At 38.6% G+C, this 15,846-nt stretch overlaps 1 protein-coding gene across 1 annotated transcript in view; it reads left to right on the plus strand.

The window, feature by feature from the left end:
• Positions 1–515: 515 nt before the first annotated feature.
• The window catches only part of LOC106519427 (rho guanine nucleotide exchange factor 26), a gene marked incomplete at its 5' end in the record, with an annotated part of 26,936 nt that continues 11,605 nt past the window's right edge, over positions 516–15,846 (plus strand). Inside the window, 11 exon segments of the mRNA XM_014011112.1 lie at positions 516–570; positions 968–2,402; positions 2,898–2,949; positions 3,061–3,203; positions 5,319–5,375; positions 5,742–5,902; positions 8,208–8,360; positions 8,511–8,640; positions 9,173–9,247; positions 9,752–9,841; positions 10,480–10,634. Of these exon segments, the coding sequence (XP_013866566.1) occupies positions 1,056–2,402; positions 2,898–2,949; positions 3,061–3,203; positions 5,319–5,375; positions 5,742–5,902; positions 8,208–8,360; positions 8,511–8,640; positions 9,173–9,247; positions 9,752–9,841; positions 10,480–10,634 (2,363 nt within the window).

The raw sequence follows: 15,846 nt of genomic DNA on the forward strand, positions 1-15,846 counted from the left end.
CACAAGGTGGCACCAAACTGCAATAAATTTGGCTTTAAAATAACATTTCAATTGATAATACTGTTTTTCCCTTAGATGTGTTTTCAAAACAGTGCYAAAAAGTTTACGTAATATTTTAATGGTCCATTTAAACACTGTAGGCTACAGTTGTGTACAACAGCTGTTTTTGTGTAACTGTTTTSTTAGGTATGTCTCTACTACAAAATACGTCACTGTCTTATCAGAAATCCTTCCTGATGCRCAGTCAGAAGCAGAAAATAACCTGAGTTCACTTCTGAGCTTCAGTGCTGCTGCCTTCCTTCCTTCTCTCTCCTCCCTCCCTCCTCCTGGTCATAGAAACTCCTCCGCGCGCTCTGAGGCGCGCACACACAGACGCGTTCCAAACGCCGCACGCGAATCYCAGCGCGGTTAGTCACTTTGAAAACTTTTGTTCCAACTCTGTTTTGACAAACTCTTTTAGAAGTCCTTGGAGTCCGTTCATTTTCTTCTACCAAAAGTGGAGGAAGACAAAAAAGAGTTTTCCAGCAGCGCAGGTACAATGAGTGCATTATTCAGACGGACAGACTACAGGTAAGCTGGACTTTAATGCTACAGAACTATTTCGTTTCCCCAAGTAGAAACTCAATCTTGCCTGTGTGTGGGTTTGTTTATTTTGTGCGGATTAACACAATTAGAAGCAATATTATCTGAGGATTTAAACGTTTCTGTCCCATTGTTTCACTTTTGTGGTATTACAGWAACGGACCCTGCTTCCAGTTTGTAATTAGGGCATTTCAGCACAGTGAGCAAATACAAAAAGACTTTGTTTTCTCTGCTGTTTTCAGCACAATTTCCCGACTAGGGGATGTCTTGACTGTTATTTGCCACTTGTTTGTGCTCTGAACTCCTGTTAATGAGTAAACTATTGGAGTTTGGACATTTAAAATGTGCTCTTGGTTACTTATTTTTCTCTTTTATCTGTCTAAAGGCAAAGGATCTGCCCTCTGTAGGGCTCAGTTGTTTTCTCTGTGACCTGCAAGTTCAGCTACAGATAGTGACAAAAGCAAATCACYACCATGGATCTTGGTAATGATGTAGATCTGTCCAATAACAACATCATGCCTTTATGGAAGCCACGGACWGACTTTGCTAAAAGTCCCCGAGACTTGAACAGATATAAGACACGGCCCCTCAGCTGTCACACAAATGGGGTCACAGATCCAGATTTCCTTGTAGAGGACCACAGAAGTTCCTTCACTTTAAGCCAGCCTGCTGAGAAACTTACGGTCCAACCCCAGCCCTTTGGCAAAAGCACTACAACGATAAAGCATGTTTTACATAAACCCTCAAAGAAAACCCGAGTGGTTCGGAGTATAAGCATTGGACACTTCACGAGTGGGCGTTTCTCACTGTCCAAATTTAGGCCTGAGCAGAACAAAACTGCTTCACTGGACAATAGAGTGTGCAATGGAGGCCGTAACAGTGGTGACACCAGTAATGGACAAGCTGTATGCTCTAACAAGCATCTTTTGGACAACCGAAGACGCACCTCCAGTCCTCTCAGTCTCAGCTTACAGAAAGACCAGACCAAGCTTGAGACAAATCCTTCACCCGAAGAAGTTCCTCTCAACAACCACTATGAACTATCTTCACGTCCGTCCTCGTCCAACTCCTCACCTCCATCGCGGGGTACCCTTACCCCCTCTGACAGCTCCACATCCAGCATCTCCTCACTCATGTCTTTAACCTCCTCTGACCCTCCTACCCCCCGCTCCCCATCACCAGCAGACAGAGGGCATTCACTCCTCAGACAGTCTCGGACATGCTCACAGGACACCCTGCTTGCCTCGTCGTCCTCTCCTTCCGTCTCCTCTACCTCACCCTCGCCATCACTTTCCCCAACTGYCTCACCTTTGCCCGCCATCGTCCTRAGCACCAACAGCCCCGCCGCCCTAAAGATGGGCACCCAGCAGCTCATTCCCAAAGGCTTGGCATCTGAAACACGACAGAACAAGGGACACTTGGCCAGGCCGGGGTTGGAGCATTCCAAACGAGGACTTAAAACTCTCGCCATGGTGGAAACTGGAGGCTACTTTTCTACTGGAGGGGGCCACAACGACGAGACAGATGGGGGCCCTGATAGCCCTGGGACACTAAGGAGAGGCTTGAGGAGTACGTCTTACAGGAGGGCAGTGGTGAGTGGGGTTGACACGGAGACTCCTTCGATGGATCTAAAGGACCATTCGTTGTCCCAACCTTTGATAAGAGGGCTTGATTTGGATAGTCCAGATTCAGCTGCGAGCCCATCGAGCCCCGACACATTGAGCCCTACGAGCCCCGTAACACTAAAACTCCCCAGCCCCAGGATTTTAAGGTCTTCTAGCCCTCAAAYGGAAAAACGCAAAAACAACAAAAAAACCAAGGTAGGTAAATGTATTAGTTAAAAACATGGCTTTACTTTATTCAACAACCCTTGTTAGCATTGACATTTCGCTTAAATAACCTTTTTTAGCTGTAGCAGATTAAAACTGTTCTTGACTCTGTTAATCACAGCCCCTCTAATAGTTTAAATACTGTTTGGCACAAAGTTTGCTTCGACGCAGACTTTCGATTTGAGAAGAGCAAAGTCCACATTATAAACCAGCAACACAGGCAGACTAATGTGGAACAAACAAGAAGCAGTAGACAGTAGGACAAAGCCTTACATGGAAACAATTAACATGTTTGTTGAGGAGATATGATGCAACAAGACCGTGTTTACTGAAATACACAATGGATCTTTAGTTGGACTGAAGTAAATGAAGAGGGTCACTAAAAAGTGCAGAGAGGTCAAGGACAGGTAGCAAAGGTCAATTTTATTGAAAGATGTCTGTGTTCTCAGAAGGCTTRTGGTGTTTATGACACTGCTTTTCTTTCAGACTCTAGATAAGAGGAAMATTTTGTCAAGTCAGCGTACATTTGACAGTGAAGGTAAGAAATTTGTGTTTGTTTAGCTTTTTTTTTATTTCAGATAAACTACTGTCTGTTTGTGTTGAGTTCATGTGTTCCTGTCTGTTTTTTAAACTTAAAACCATATTCCAGAAGAAGAACTTTATCAGAATTATCAAGAGAAGGCCCTACATAACGACTCAGATGAGGACGCCGATTCCAGACAACCCAAACCTGATAGAGGCATCGTGGTGCAGTACAGACCCCTCCGTACCTCCTGGAGCCAGCTCAGTGTGGTTAGACCTGATGCACCCAAACACACATGAAGTAGTTGACACCTTGTACTTTTCATGTCCTTTCTCTCCACCCTGCATACTCATTATCTCAGTGCCGTGGAGTTTTGAAATTCTAGCGCTCTGAAGAATGCTGCCATAACCAGTTTGACAACCCTCCCATACCCACCCTCCTGCTGCTTCTGCTTTCCTCTGCACCTCAGTCTGTTTATCAGGGAGCAAACTCCTTCCAGGACTCTGGCAGACTGGCAGTCAGACAGACAAACAGACAGACAGACAGGCAGGCAGAGTCACAGGAAGTCCTGGGAGCATCGCTCGGCTTAATGCCAGTTGTGTTGGCAAACTCTTTGTACTCGTCAGATTGCAAATATGCTTAAAATGTTGCCCGTAGGGAAACATGCAGTGGCTCCTCATTGCGTAATRTTTGAGCTAAGGGACACATGAACATAGAAAACATGGATGGGCTTGTTTAGTTTCCCAATTAAGCATTCTTGTTCYATCTCATCATCTTTTTTATATTTATAGTTGTGCAACTGTGGAAGCAATGATGGATAATGAAGACAATTAGGAKTGGTTTTGAAATTGTTGTACAAAGCCTCTAATGGTTTGGAAATTAAATGGAAACAAGAGAACATCCTTTAGCACCTCCTTGCTCCTGCTTACTTCAACAAGACACAGAGAACTGATYGCAGCCTGATCCAAAGCATGTGTTTGTTTTCCATCCCAGCTGCCGTACAGCTGTGGATTGATAAGTTTCGTTTTCCTAGGAATCTCACACCAATGTGACTTACTCATCTTTCCGATTTTTGGGGAAATGATGGCACCCTTGATATTACTGTCAAGGTGTGACAGCAATTGCTATTATTATTATTATTATTTTATTCCTGTAAGACACAAACTGGATATTCAGGTTGTCCTCGAGTGAGTCATACCTTAGCTGTACATTTCRTCTCGCTTGTAAATTTTAGAAGGTGAGGCATACCTGCAGTTAGTGGTTGGCAATACTAGGAGTTTGGTCCGATACCGGTTAATACAAAGCTAGTATTGCCAGTCCCGATGCTGATACCAAAACTTTGAATGATTTTGGGATTTTGCTTTTAGTCAGTCAATTATGATACAAAAGAACCAAGATTTTAGGCAAATAAAAATGTTTTGTTTTAACTAACAACAACAAAACAAAACAATGTGCCAAATGACAAAAAAGAAACAACAATGTAACAAAATCKAAATATAATAATGTCAATAACACAAGAAAAAAACAACTTAAATTGCATGCAGTCACGATAAAGAGGACTAATGTCTATTTCAAAACAATTTGAAGATTCTGAAGACTTCATTTGTGAAAAATAAAGTCAGTAGTGCAAACAAATTCAAAATAATCAATCTTATCACTCTTGTATCGATCCGATTTCATACTCATCTTGGTATCAAATTAGATTGATGCACCCACACCTAACTGCAGTGCAGCACAACATAGGGTAAATTTTCATTTCTTTTTCAGTTTGCATCAACTGGAGGAATGTTGCTGTTTCTGAAAAATAAATCGGCTGTATAGCAGCAGCTGTGGTCTACAAATAAGGGAATAGAAACGTATAAAAAAATCAGAAACTGTAAATCATTAAACATGTTATCTTCACATGTGGAAGAGATCAAATAAAAAATAAACCTCAAGAGACGTTTGAGCTGCTTCAGGTTTGTTTGTTCTCATTGTTTGCCAAAGACCCAGGGGCAGAAACTCCAGCTGGAGTGGTTTCTGGAGAGGGCAGTATCACTTCTTTGTCTCTTCATCCCAAAGCAGGATGGGAAACTTAATGGAAGCAGGGAAAATAAGCTCATCTGGTTAACTGGTTTCGTTCAATCCTCATGTCTATGTTGCTTGTATTGTCTGAGAGGAAACATGAGAGCCACACTCTTTGCTAAACTTTAAAAAGAGCTCAGATCTTTCTGGCTGTAGGTAGCTCCCTGGCAACAATTCTGAATATATTGATGAGCTAATGGCTAGTTTGAGAGGAGCCAATACAAAACAGTATCAAAAACATCACACACATGTGATAAATACAAACAACTCATGACTTGGAAAAAGTGATTATTTTAATTTCCTAAATGTTTTCTGTTTAGGTTAAGAAAAGTGGGCTCTCTGATCACCTGAGTCAAGAGGAACGCAAAAGACAGGAGGTAGGATTTCTATTTTATTGTGTTTTACACTCACACAGAAGATGCAATTTCTGGCATTGTATACTCTTTCTCTCCAATTAAAAAAGAAATCTGTTAAAGAAGCACAAGAGACAACATGTACCATACGCTTTAAGTTTCTCAAAGTTAACTAATTTTAAAGTAGAGGAGAGWGATGCATTACAAATGATTACCCAGGTTATTTTAGGAAGGACAAAACTAGTTCCTAGGTTTCAATTGTTTTCTTTAATATTCCAGACATGACTGAAGCCTGCAGGTATGTGAAACATGCTGATGATGGAGCGCTCCCCAYGCCACAGATAACCTGACTGAATCTGATCCCACTGCTGCTTTTTTTTCTCCTTTCAGGCCATCTTTGAGGTCATCTCATCAGAGCACTCCTACCTCCACAGTTTGGAGATTCTCATCCGCATGTTCAAAAACTCTGCAGAGCTCAGCGAGACCATGACCAAGACCGAGCGCCACCACCTGTTTTCCAACATCTCAGATGTCTGTGAGGCCAGCAAAAAGTAGGTTTCTGGGTTTCTTTCTTTGTTTTTTTTTTTATTTCTCAGATCTGGTTGGTAGTTTAAGTCTACGTTGCGGGGGTTTCATACAGGTTTGCCTCTGGGTGCTCTTTATTCCCTCCTACAGACCAAAAACACTTAAAATTGTCCTTTTTCTATAAGTGAGAGTGTCATTTTTTCGTACAGTTCTTTCTGAYTTTCACTCTGAGCGGTTTTCTCCATGAAAGGGATCCTGTTTGGAGTGAACAGAGCTTGTGTTTCTGTCCGTGTACGAAGTCAGATGTTAATTGACAGAAGACAGAGAGCACAAGCAAGCTGGCTGCCAAGAATTGGAAGTGCAGTTGCCAAAATCTTCTGCAACAAAACCTCTGAAGTTGACTTGTCCAACAGACTCTAGTTTTGCATGTGTGTAGATTGGTCAGTGACTTCTTCTGGACATTAACCTTTTGAACGTAAGAAAACATTCATCCGTTAAAAAGCTGAGGCTAAGGGAATCTGTGCTACCTCAGCTGTTTGAGCAAAGGGACAGCCTAATAAATCTACAAATCATTTACAAAGTTTGTGATGCATATGTCCTTTGAGTCAGTTTTACATGCAATGTTACTTCAAATGTGGTTTCTATTAGTCTACAAGTAAGTTTGTAAGTCACTTTATGAATCTTGTCTGATTATTGGAAACCTATAAAAGAACTTGACAGGTGTGTGAATGATTATGAGCATTATCATTTTTACGTTTTTGAATATCTCCTTTATTAATTAATGCATAGAGATATTTGTAAAGTCCTTACTTGTTCTGTCCTGTGTTTAAACACCCAACTACTCATGTAAATGCTCATGTATGGCTGTACCTCACAGCACTGGTTAACTGAGAGGCTTTACTGGCAAGTTCTGAGTTGAGCTTCTCAAAACAAAACCCAGATATTTCCCTGCCAGCTGTTTTTTTGTGTAGTCTGTCTGATAGYGAGTGGGTGTTTTTCTATGCAGGTGTGATACTGTTTGTGTTGCTGTATTCTGGGAATGACCTACTTTTTCTTCAACACGCCCCATAAAACCCAATCATCCACCTGTGACAGATCTGTTAAAATTGAKAAGGTTCTTTTAAAAATTCAAGTAGTGGGGCTTTGCTTTTGTCATCAGCCATTCTGCTCATTTCTTTCTTATCGCTCTGATTTAAGTTTTTCATTTTCTCTTGGCAACACTTTTGGTGTGAGTTAAAAAGGGGATGCGGGGGACATGAGTTCTTTATTTTTTTTAAATCTAAAATAAACCTTTAGGATATGGATCTGTGGCAACATGTGTGTGCTTATTTATTGATGTGTATACTTGGTCTCAAAATACAATGTTTCCTATAGAAAGTTAAAGTGCAGTTTGTGTCGGGGACTTGTTAGTGAATTTCTGTGGAGAGGTTGTAAACACCTACTATCTTACCTGTTGTAGATATCTCTTCAAACAACCTAAGGTTGGAGAAATTGAGATTAATTTTGATCAAACTGACTAGCTAAAATCTAGTCTGAGTAGGACCAAGACCAAAGTTGATTGAAGTGTTTTAAAGCATTTCAGCTTCAATAGCGTGAGCAACAGCTAGCTACAGCAATCCTGGTGTGACCTTGTGCACAATTTGAATGAATATTATAATATTTCTTTTTGAATAACCATGGTAATAAAATAGACAGTAGTGCATGAACTACTATAATATTTTTGAGATTAGAGTTGATTTAGGACAGCAGCAATCTGCTTTGATGTGGCTAGTAGATTAGCCAATAATAAAGCTAGACAGATTTAAACCCTGAATCTTCAAATTGATTTTGTTCAAAGAGCTATCGACAACAAATAACACATTAATTGTTCACATGCTTTCCACAAAGCCTTTTTTTTCAAATGACCTGAATGATCCCTGTGCTTTTGTGGATGAGTTCAGACATGCTCCAGCTAGTCAAAGGCAGAATCCCTTGTCTGAGCAACAGCTTCCTGTTTATCACCTGGGTTCACACATGTAAAAACACTCCTCCTCTAAATCTCCTTTGTTCAACTTCAGCTCTCTGGAAGATGAACAAATGGTGTGCTGTTCAGCCGACCATCTGGTGGTGCTCAGGAAGAGGAAGAGTCTCCACGTTATAGTTCATGCTAGTGTCTATTTAAACAAAAATTCCTTTTGCGAGGTGTCCATGGTGTTTCCACCTTCCTGACTTTGTATTTTTTTTTCCTCCCTGGGGGAAGAGTCATGATTTAATGGTTTTTACTTATTGGTGCTTTGCATTGAATGAATCCCTGACATACCTTTGTTCTTTTATCATCACGTCTCTGTTTAGGTTCTTTACAGAACTGGAGGAAAGACACCAACAGAACATAGTCATCGATGACATCAGTGACATCATTTGCCGGCATGCTGAGTCCAACTTTGATCCATATGTCACTTACTGCTCGAATGAGGTCTATCAGCAGAGAACGCTGCAGAAGTTGGTGTGAGTGACCGAGCAAATGAACAATAATRTATTTGATCCACAAGTGATCCAACATGCAAGTGGGCTTTTCCCCGGGCATGTTTTTTTCCTTTCTTTTATCTCTGTGTACCATCGCTTCTGATCCACTCTCTACTTCCTTCCTCTCTGCAGCTCCAAGAATCCAGCTTTTAAGGAGGTGCTAACCAGGATCGAGGGCCACCCAGACTGCAGAAATCTCCCCATGATCTCATTCCTCATCCTGCCCATGCAGAGGATCACTCGTCTGCCTCTGCTCATGGATGTGAGTGAGATTAAGCTGCACAGTAGCACRAACTGTGGAATTACAAAACTCTGACCGTTACGCAACACTTTGTTTATTTGTTTCTCCACTGGGTGTGTTCTAACCACAAGGATGTTTCTGTGACCCCACATCATTATTTAATAATCCTAAATGATTTATTTCCTCTTTCCTTCTTTTTATGTTTATTCTCTTCACTCACATTTTTCTTTTGGCCGTAGAATATCTCATCCTTCACTGTGCCTCCCTTTCTTCTTTCCTCTTGGACTTTTATTCCCCTCCGCCTTCTATCAATCTCCTCCCGAGGGACTCTGGGGTTTTATGCTCATACTCTCACAGATTTTTCAATCTTGAGAAAGTTTTATTTTTGTTCATTTCTTCCCAGKCTTCAATATTTTATTAGGCTGCTGGTGGGAGTGTGGTAAACACGGGTGGAATGGCATTRGTAGGATGAGTTATTGTCCATGAAAAGTGTTTTGTATGTGCAGTGTATTTCTTGTGCACGTGACACATAACCTGAATCTCTTCACTACAGACAATCTGTCAGAAGATGCCTAAAGGCTCAGCCCAGTATGAAGAGTGCAAGAAGGCCTTGCAGGCTGTCAGCAAGGTCAGTGCTTATCTAGTTTATTGACCTGAAAACATTTATAAACATTAAAGTGAATGGAATTTAGTCTATTGAGTGGTCCATAAATATTTTCATCTTTGTTTATTTCTTTTTTATTAACACGTATTAATAATAATGTTTCTTAAACTACTATTGACCACATATTGGGAAATGAAATAATTAACTTTGTTTATCACAATAAAGAAGAATGTGCTTAAATTTTTATGCATATGGCTAGCCTAACTAACTAACTAACTAACTAACTAACTAACTAACTAACTAACTAACTAACTAACTAACTAACTAACTAACTAACTAACTAACTAACTAACTAACTTTAGGCCTTTTATAGTGTTAGATTGACAGACATAACTGTCAATGCATCTCTAAATATTACCACAGATTTATAGTTCTTAATAATAATACTAATACTTATACTAATACTACAAGTATGCAAGTCAGACTGATGATTGTAACAAATGATGTGTATGTGTGGTATATGTGCAGGTGGTACGAAAGTGCAATGAAGGAGCTCGCACAATGGAGAGAACAGAAATGATGTACACCATCAACTCTCAGCTTGAGTTCAAGATAAAGGTATGGAAGTAGCAATAAAATAAACACATATACATAACACTAATCAACATAAAAAATGGTTAAAAAGTAATAACAACAAAGAAAAAAATACTGGGCCAAGATCTGAGCCTTGTGGTACACCTGTTTTAAGTTTTTTCCTGTGGAGGATTTCTCGCTATCATTGATAACACACTGTTTGGAATTTRCGAGTATATTATAAATTAAGGTGTTAAAATCCTTTTTAAAATATACAAATAAACTGCTTCAAGTGATGATTTGTTCAATAAAGAAGCCCTTTCTCACATTTAAAAAAGTTTTACATGTATTACATGTAAGTATAAATAAGTGAATGGTACATGCATTGAMGTTTGCATGTGCAAACATGCAGTTATAGTGATGCAATGTGTTTTACATTTGGCAGAGATCTTGTCAATCACTGAACACACACGGCCTGGCACGCACAAGTGTGTCTAACTACTGTGGGAAATAGCTGCTGGGACATTTGTGATTCATAGATTTCTGGAGGCTGTATTCTCTCTGTCCATACACAGAACTAACACACATGCACTAACACAAACTGTAATTTGCTTGATAGATCCTWTTGAGAGTTTTTCATTCATTCTTGGTTTGTTTTGATCACTGTCTTGTGTTTCCTCCAGCCTTTCCCCCTGGTCTCCTCCTCTAGGTGGATGATAAAGAGAGGCGAGTTGACTACTTTTGTGGAGGACAGCAGCATCTTCATGAAGCGAACATCACGACAACAGGTCTATTTCCTCCTCTTCAACGATGTGCTCATCGTCACCAGAAAGAAGAGGTGAGYCAGACAAGCCAGGGAACTTTGACTTTTTGCACACTGAGGGTGAAAGTGTAATCAATAGACTTTCAATTTATCCAGCTCAGACCTGGAAGGCAAGGTGTTTTTCTTTTGTCATCTTCAAAGTCATGTTTGAACTTGCTCAGGAAAATCCCTTTTGCAAAAAGCAGTTATTTAGATGGCTTTATGATTTGTTATTATTCAGATATTATGCCACACAAATGAAGAAAAAGAAGTGAAAATTTACAGACAGACYGTTTTTCTTTCTGATGTTCCAGTTTTTCATGAATGAGGTTTTGAAGCTTAGCAGAATCCAGGTACAACAAAACAGGATTATGGTTTTAGGGAGGTGACTCCAGATTTTTTGTATCATGGTGGTGGCAAACTTCTTAGCTTATACTTGTGTGAACAAGATAAAAGGATCACACAAGTATAAACGCATCCTCCATTCTCATATAGTAAATAATAAAATTATCCAAATCTTTATTTTAATTTTATTCTTTATTATATTTTTTTATAAACTTCATCTCTTTTGAATGTACAAATATAGCTCTTTTTTATCTTTTGTTGTAGATAGCTACTATCCCTTTAAGTAGAATCTAGGGTTTTTAAATCACACCTTGTCAAGATTTTCAAGCTGTTATTATTAGTTTGGAGATTTTTTCATTGTCACCACTCCACTCTTARGAGTAGGAAATGAGAAAGAAGCGTTTTGACTTCTTGAAAAAAAAGTTGTTCCAATGGTCCATGCTTGTATATATACAGCGGGTAAAATAAGTATTGAACACGTCACCATTTTTCTCAGTAAATATATTACTAGAGGTGCTAATGACATGAAATTTTTACCAGATGTTAGTAACAACCCAAGTGATCCATACATACAAAGAAATCAAACCATAAATGTCCAGAAATGAAGTTATTTGTAATAATGTGGAATGGCACAGGGAAAAACTATTGAACACACGAAGAAAGGGAGGTGTAAAAAGGCATGGAAAGCCAAGACACCAGCTGAACTCTCAGTAATTAGAAAGCAAGCCTGCCCCTTGTCAGTGCAAATTAATATCAGCTGGTTCAGACCCAAATGATGGCCAGGTATCACACAAGAAAACATCTGATGATGGGTAAAAGTAAAGAGCTCTCTCAAGACCTTCACAACCTTATTGTTGCAAAGCATAATGATGGCATCGGTTACAGAAGAATGTCTAAACTTCTGAAGGTTCCAGTGAGCACTGCTGGTGCCATAATTCAGAAGTGGAAAGAACATTATTTCACCATAAACCGACCACGACCAGGTGCTCCTCACAAGATTTCTGACAGAGGAGTGAAAACAATTATCAGAAGAGTTGTCTAAGAGCCAAGGACCACTTGTGGAGAGCTTCAGAAAGACCTGGAATTAGCAGGTACGTTTGTTTCAAAGAAAACAATAAGTAATGCACTGAACCACCATGGCCTGTATGCACRCTCACCACGCAAGACTCCACTGCTGAAGAAACAGCATGTTGAAGCTCCTTTAAAGTTTGCTGCACAGCATTTAAACAAGCCTGTGTAATACTGGGAGAATATAGTCTGGTCAGATGAGACCAACATTGAACTGTTTGGATGCAGAATACACATCATGTTTGGAGGTCAAATGGCACTGCACATCAGCCCAAAAACACCATACCAACAGTGAAGTTTGGAGGTGGGAACATCATGGTGTGGGGCTGTTTTTCAGCATATGGTACTGGCAAACTTCAAATAATTGAAGGAAGGATGAGTGGAAAAATGTACAGAGACATTCTTGATAAAAATCTGCTTCCATCTACCAGGATGATGAAGATGAAACGTGGCTGGACATTTCAGCAAGACGATGAGCCCAAACACAAAGTCAAGGAAACTCTCAGTTGGTTTCAGAGAAAGAAACTAAAGCTGCTGGAATGGCCCAGCCAATCACCTGACCTGAATCCAACAGAAAATCTATGGAAAGAACTAAAGATCAGAGTTCATAGAAGAGGTCCACGAAACCTTCAAGATTTGAAGACTGTTTGTGTGGAAGAATGGGCCAAAATCACACCTGAGCAATGCATGCCACTAGTTTCTCCATACAGGAGGTGTCTTGAAGCTGTCATTGACAACAAAGGCTTTTGTACAAAGTATTAGATAAATTTCAGTAAGTGTGTTCAATACTTTTTCCCTGTGCCATTCCACATTATTACAAATAACTTCATTTCTGGACATTTATGGTTTGATTTCTTTGTATGTATGGATCACTTGGGTTGTTACCAACATCTGGTGAAAATTTCACATCATTAGCGCCTCTAGTAATATATTTACTGAGAAAAATGGTGACGTGTTCAATACTTATTTTACCCGCTGTTTATTTTTTTCTTTTTCCTCCAAACTCATGTCTGGATCTGATTGCCATGCCTCTCGCAGACAGTTCCCAAAAATCATGGAAAAAAAAAGGGAACTATAACATTCCGTGTAGTGTTTTTCTGGGAATCTGATCCGGAACAGCCGGCTCCAGCAGTGTGTGGTATCAGGATTGTGTTTGAAGAAGGGATTTGGGAAGGGGAGTGCTCTGGAATCAGACTGTGTTTTAGTTTGAATGGGAGAAGCTGTTATAATATTGGTTTGTACTGTGGGGAGTGCTGCAGCCGTTCTTTAGCACGCCACTCTTACTGCACTCCTGCTGCAGTAATGAAAACTGAAACACACCAGGAGTTCACAAGGCCAGCCAAACACCAGCAGGTCACAGACGCTCCTGTGCTAATCATATAACAGCTCTGGTGCTTATCAGTGCTGTTTTCCTTACAACTTGTTCGATCCTTTTTATCTTTCGTCTTGTTTTGCTTGTATAAGCTGGTGTTTCTAAAAATTCTGTTAGAAGACAGAAATTACAAGCGCGATGACACCACATTTACACAGTAGCAAAAAAACAACAAAAAAAACAACATCTTAAACTCTAGAATGCTTTTCAAATTAAAGCCTTGTTTTCTTTGAAATGAGTAGAAAATAATTCAAACTGTACATTTAAAAAATGTGAGTGTTGCATCTACTTATCATTCTTAGGAATTATTTTTTGCGGTTGTTTATTGAAAAAAACTTTACAAAAGCTTAACTTTAGACAGAAAAGAATAAGTGTTAACAGTTTATTTAGTGAAAATATATTCTAACTGCAAAATCATTGTAGTATCCTTTTACATTATGAGAGCTATAAGTCATATAATCAGGTCTAAAAGGTATTTAAAACAAATAACTAAGTAAAAGTAAAAATACTTTAACAGAAAATGACTTTGGTAAAACAAATTAATTCACTGATAAGAAAAGTACAAAGCCATAAATCTGCTCACAGTAATTAGAAAAGTAAAAGTACTTTTACACACACTATAAGAAATTATAATTTGAATTTACTGAACCAAARTGGTTCCACTAAACCTAGTTGAATAAATTACTTTATATTTRCTCAACCCTGTTTGGTGAAACTAGTTGTCCCATAACTTAAGTAAATTCAGTATTTCATTTTTAGAGTGCATAAACAGTTCCTTTTGTGATGAGTTTAATCCTATTCAGAATTTGTAATGTATAACTAGATATTAAATTGTACAGTAAATAAGTAAAATAATCCTTTTTATGATAACAGTACAATTTAAAAAAAATACATATTTCAAATCCTCAAAAATTACTTAAGTACCATAATGAAGCAAATGTACTTGGTTAATATACACATCTGTATTTAAAATTCATTTATTGCATTTTTGTGTGATAAGAGAGTGAAAATATTTCTTTAGCTCATCTAATTCCTGTAATGACCTTAGACTTGGTCTAAAATGGGRGTTAATGGTTGGAAACCCAGTTTGTGTCAAACAGGCTTGTTGTCACACACCAGGAAAGTGTTGCTCTGCTGCACTCGGCCTCACAGGAACACTTACATAACTCACCAGCTGGCCGCTTTCTCTTCCTTACTTTCTCCTTTTCCTGTATCAGGGTCTTRAATCTAACCAAGATTTTATTTATTGTTTTTTATTTCTTTGGTGGTTTTAYAGTTAGAGAGCTTTTTTTAAAAAAAATTGTGGTCTAGACATGATCAGGATTTTGTGTTCTAGTGTTTTCCCGTATTTAAAGCTCTTAAGTGTGCGTTTGTTTGAATAAGACAGTCTGCATGTTTCACTTGGAGTTCGATGTTAACATCTATCTGAGGATTTGAGTTTGTTCTGTCTGCTTGCTAAAGAACATGGCGTGCATTAGAAACTACTATGATAACATATGTTAGATGCCTTTGTTATCTCCAACCAGAGATGTTTACGTCTGTCAAGGTTTGTTAGTTCGAGCCACAGATTCTAAAGATTATTTAAAGTTCATCACCTTCATGTGATATGCTATTTAAACTGTTTCTCACTTTCATTCCATGACCTATTTGACAGTTTTTGACATGACCCACCAGCTCGCCCACACACATATGAAACGTTTCCCCACCCTTTGGATACAATGCTGTCGTCTAATTGGAATTCTTGGAATCTTACTTAAAGAGCAGTCAGAGACTGAAATGCTATTGAACCTAAAACATCTGTATCTGCTTGGGATTTATTTATTTTTGATCCAACTTTAAGAATTCCTTTCATTTGGTTTACATGAATGTCTGAGACCACGTCCAAGCAGAACCAGGGAATTAACAAWACAAGGTGGGAGGGATTATTAAAGCTAAAAATGGATTTTGTAAAGTTTCAATAAAACCTAACATCATAGGCTTTTTGCACTTTTCAATTTAAAATGAAAAGGAGATTCCTTCTAAACAAGAAATGCTAAAAATGACAAACGTAGGTGTATTTTAAGAGTTTGAAAACATTTGACTCAAAATTTCTCATTTTTGATTTATTACATTGTAGAATACAACACTTCAATATTTAATWATGTCTACATTTAAAGCTAAAAAAGTAGTTTAAATTACTTTTGGTAAAAAGCAAAACAAAAAAAAAACTGCTTTAAGTTATAAAAATGTTTAATAGCACACTAAACTCAAATTAAGTTCATTGTTTAAACTTCATATAAATAGTACAGATCTAGTGAATTATGATTTTAGTGGAACGATCTACATTCTTTTCTTATAGAAACTGAAAACTGTTTGCATCTGATCAAATACCACCATCGTTGCAGTTTACATACGTCAACCTCTTCAGATGTTTATCTGTATAAAGAGCCTAAAAAATCTGTACAACTCTCACCTGTGGGTGGG

Source organism: Austrofundulus limnaeus, unplaced genomic scaffold (assembly GCF_001266775.1).
Source record: "Austrofundulus limnaeus strain Quisiro unplaced genomic scaffold, Austrofundulus_limnaeus-1.0 Scaffold76, whole genome shotgun sequence".
In the NCBI taxonomy this organism is placed as follows: domain Eukaryota; kingdom Metazoa; phylum Chordata; class Actinopteri; order Cyprinodontiformes; family Rivulidae; genus Austrofundulus; species Austrofundulus limnaeus.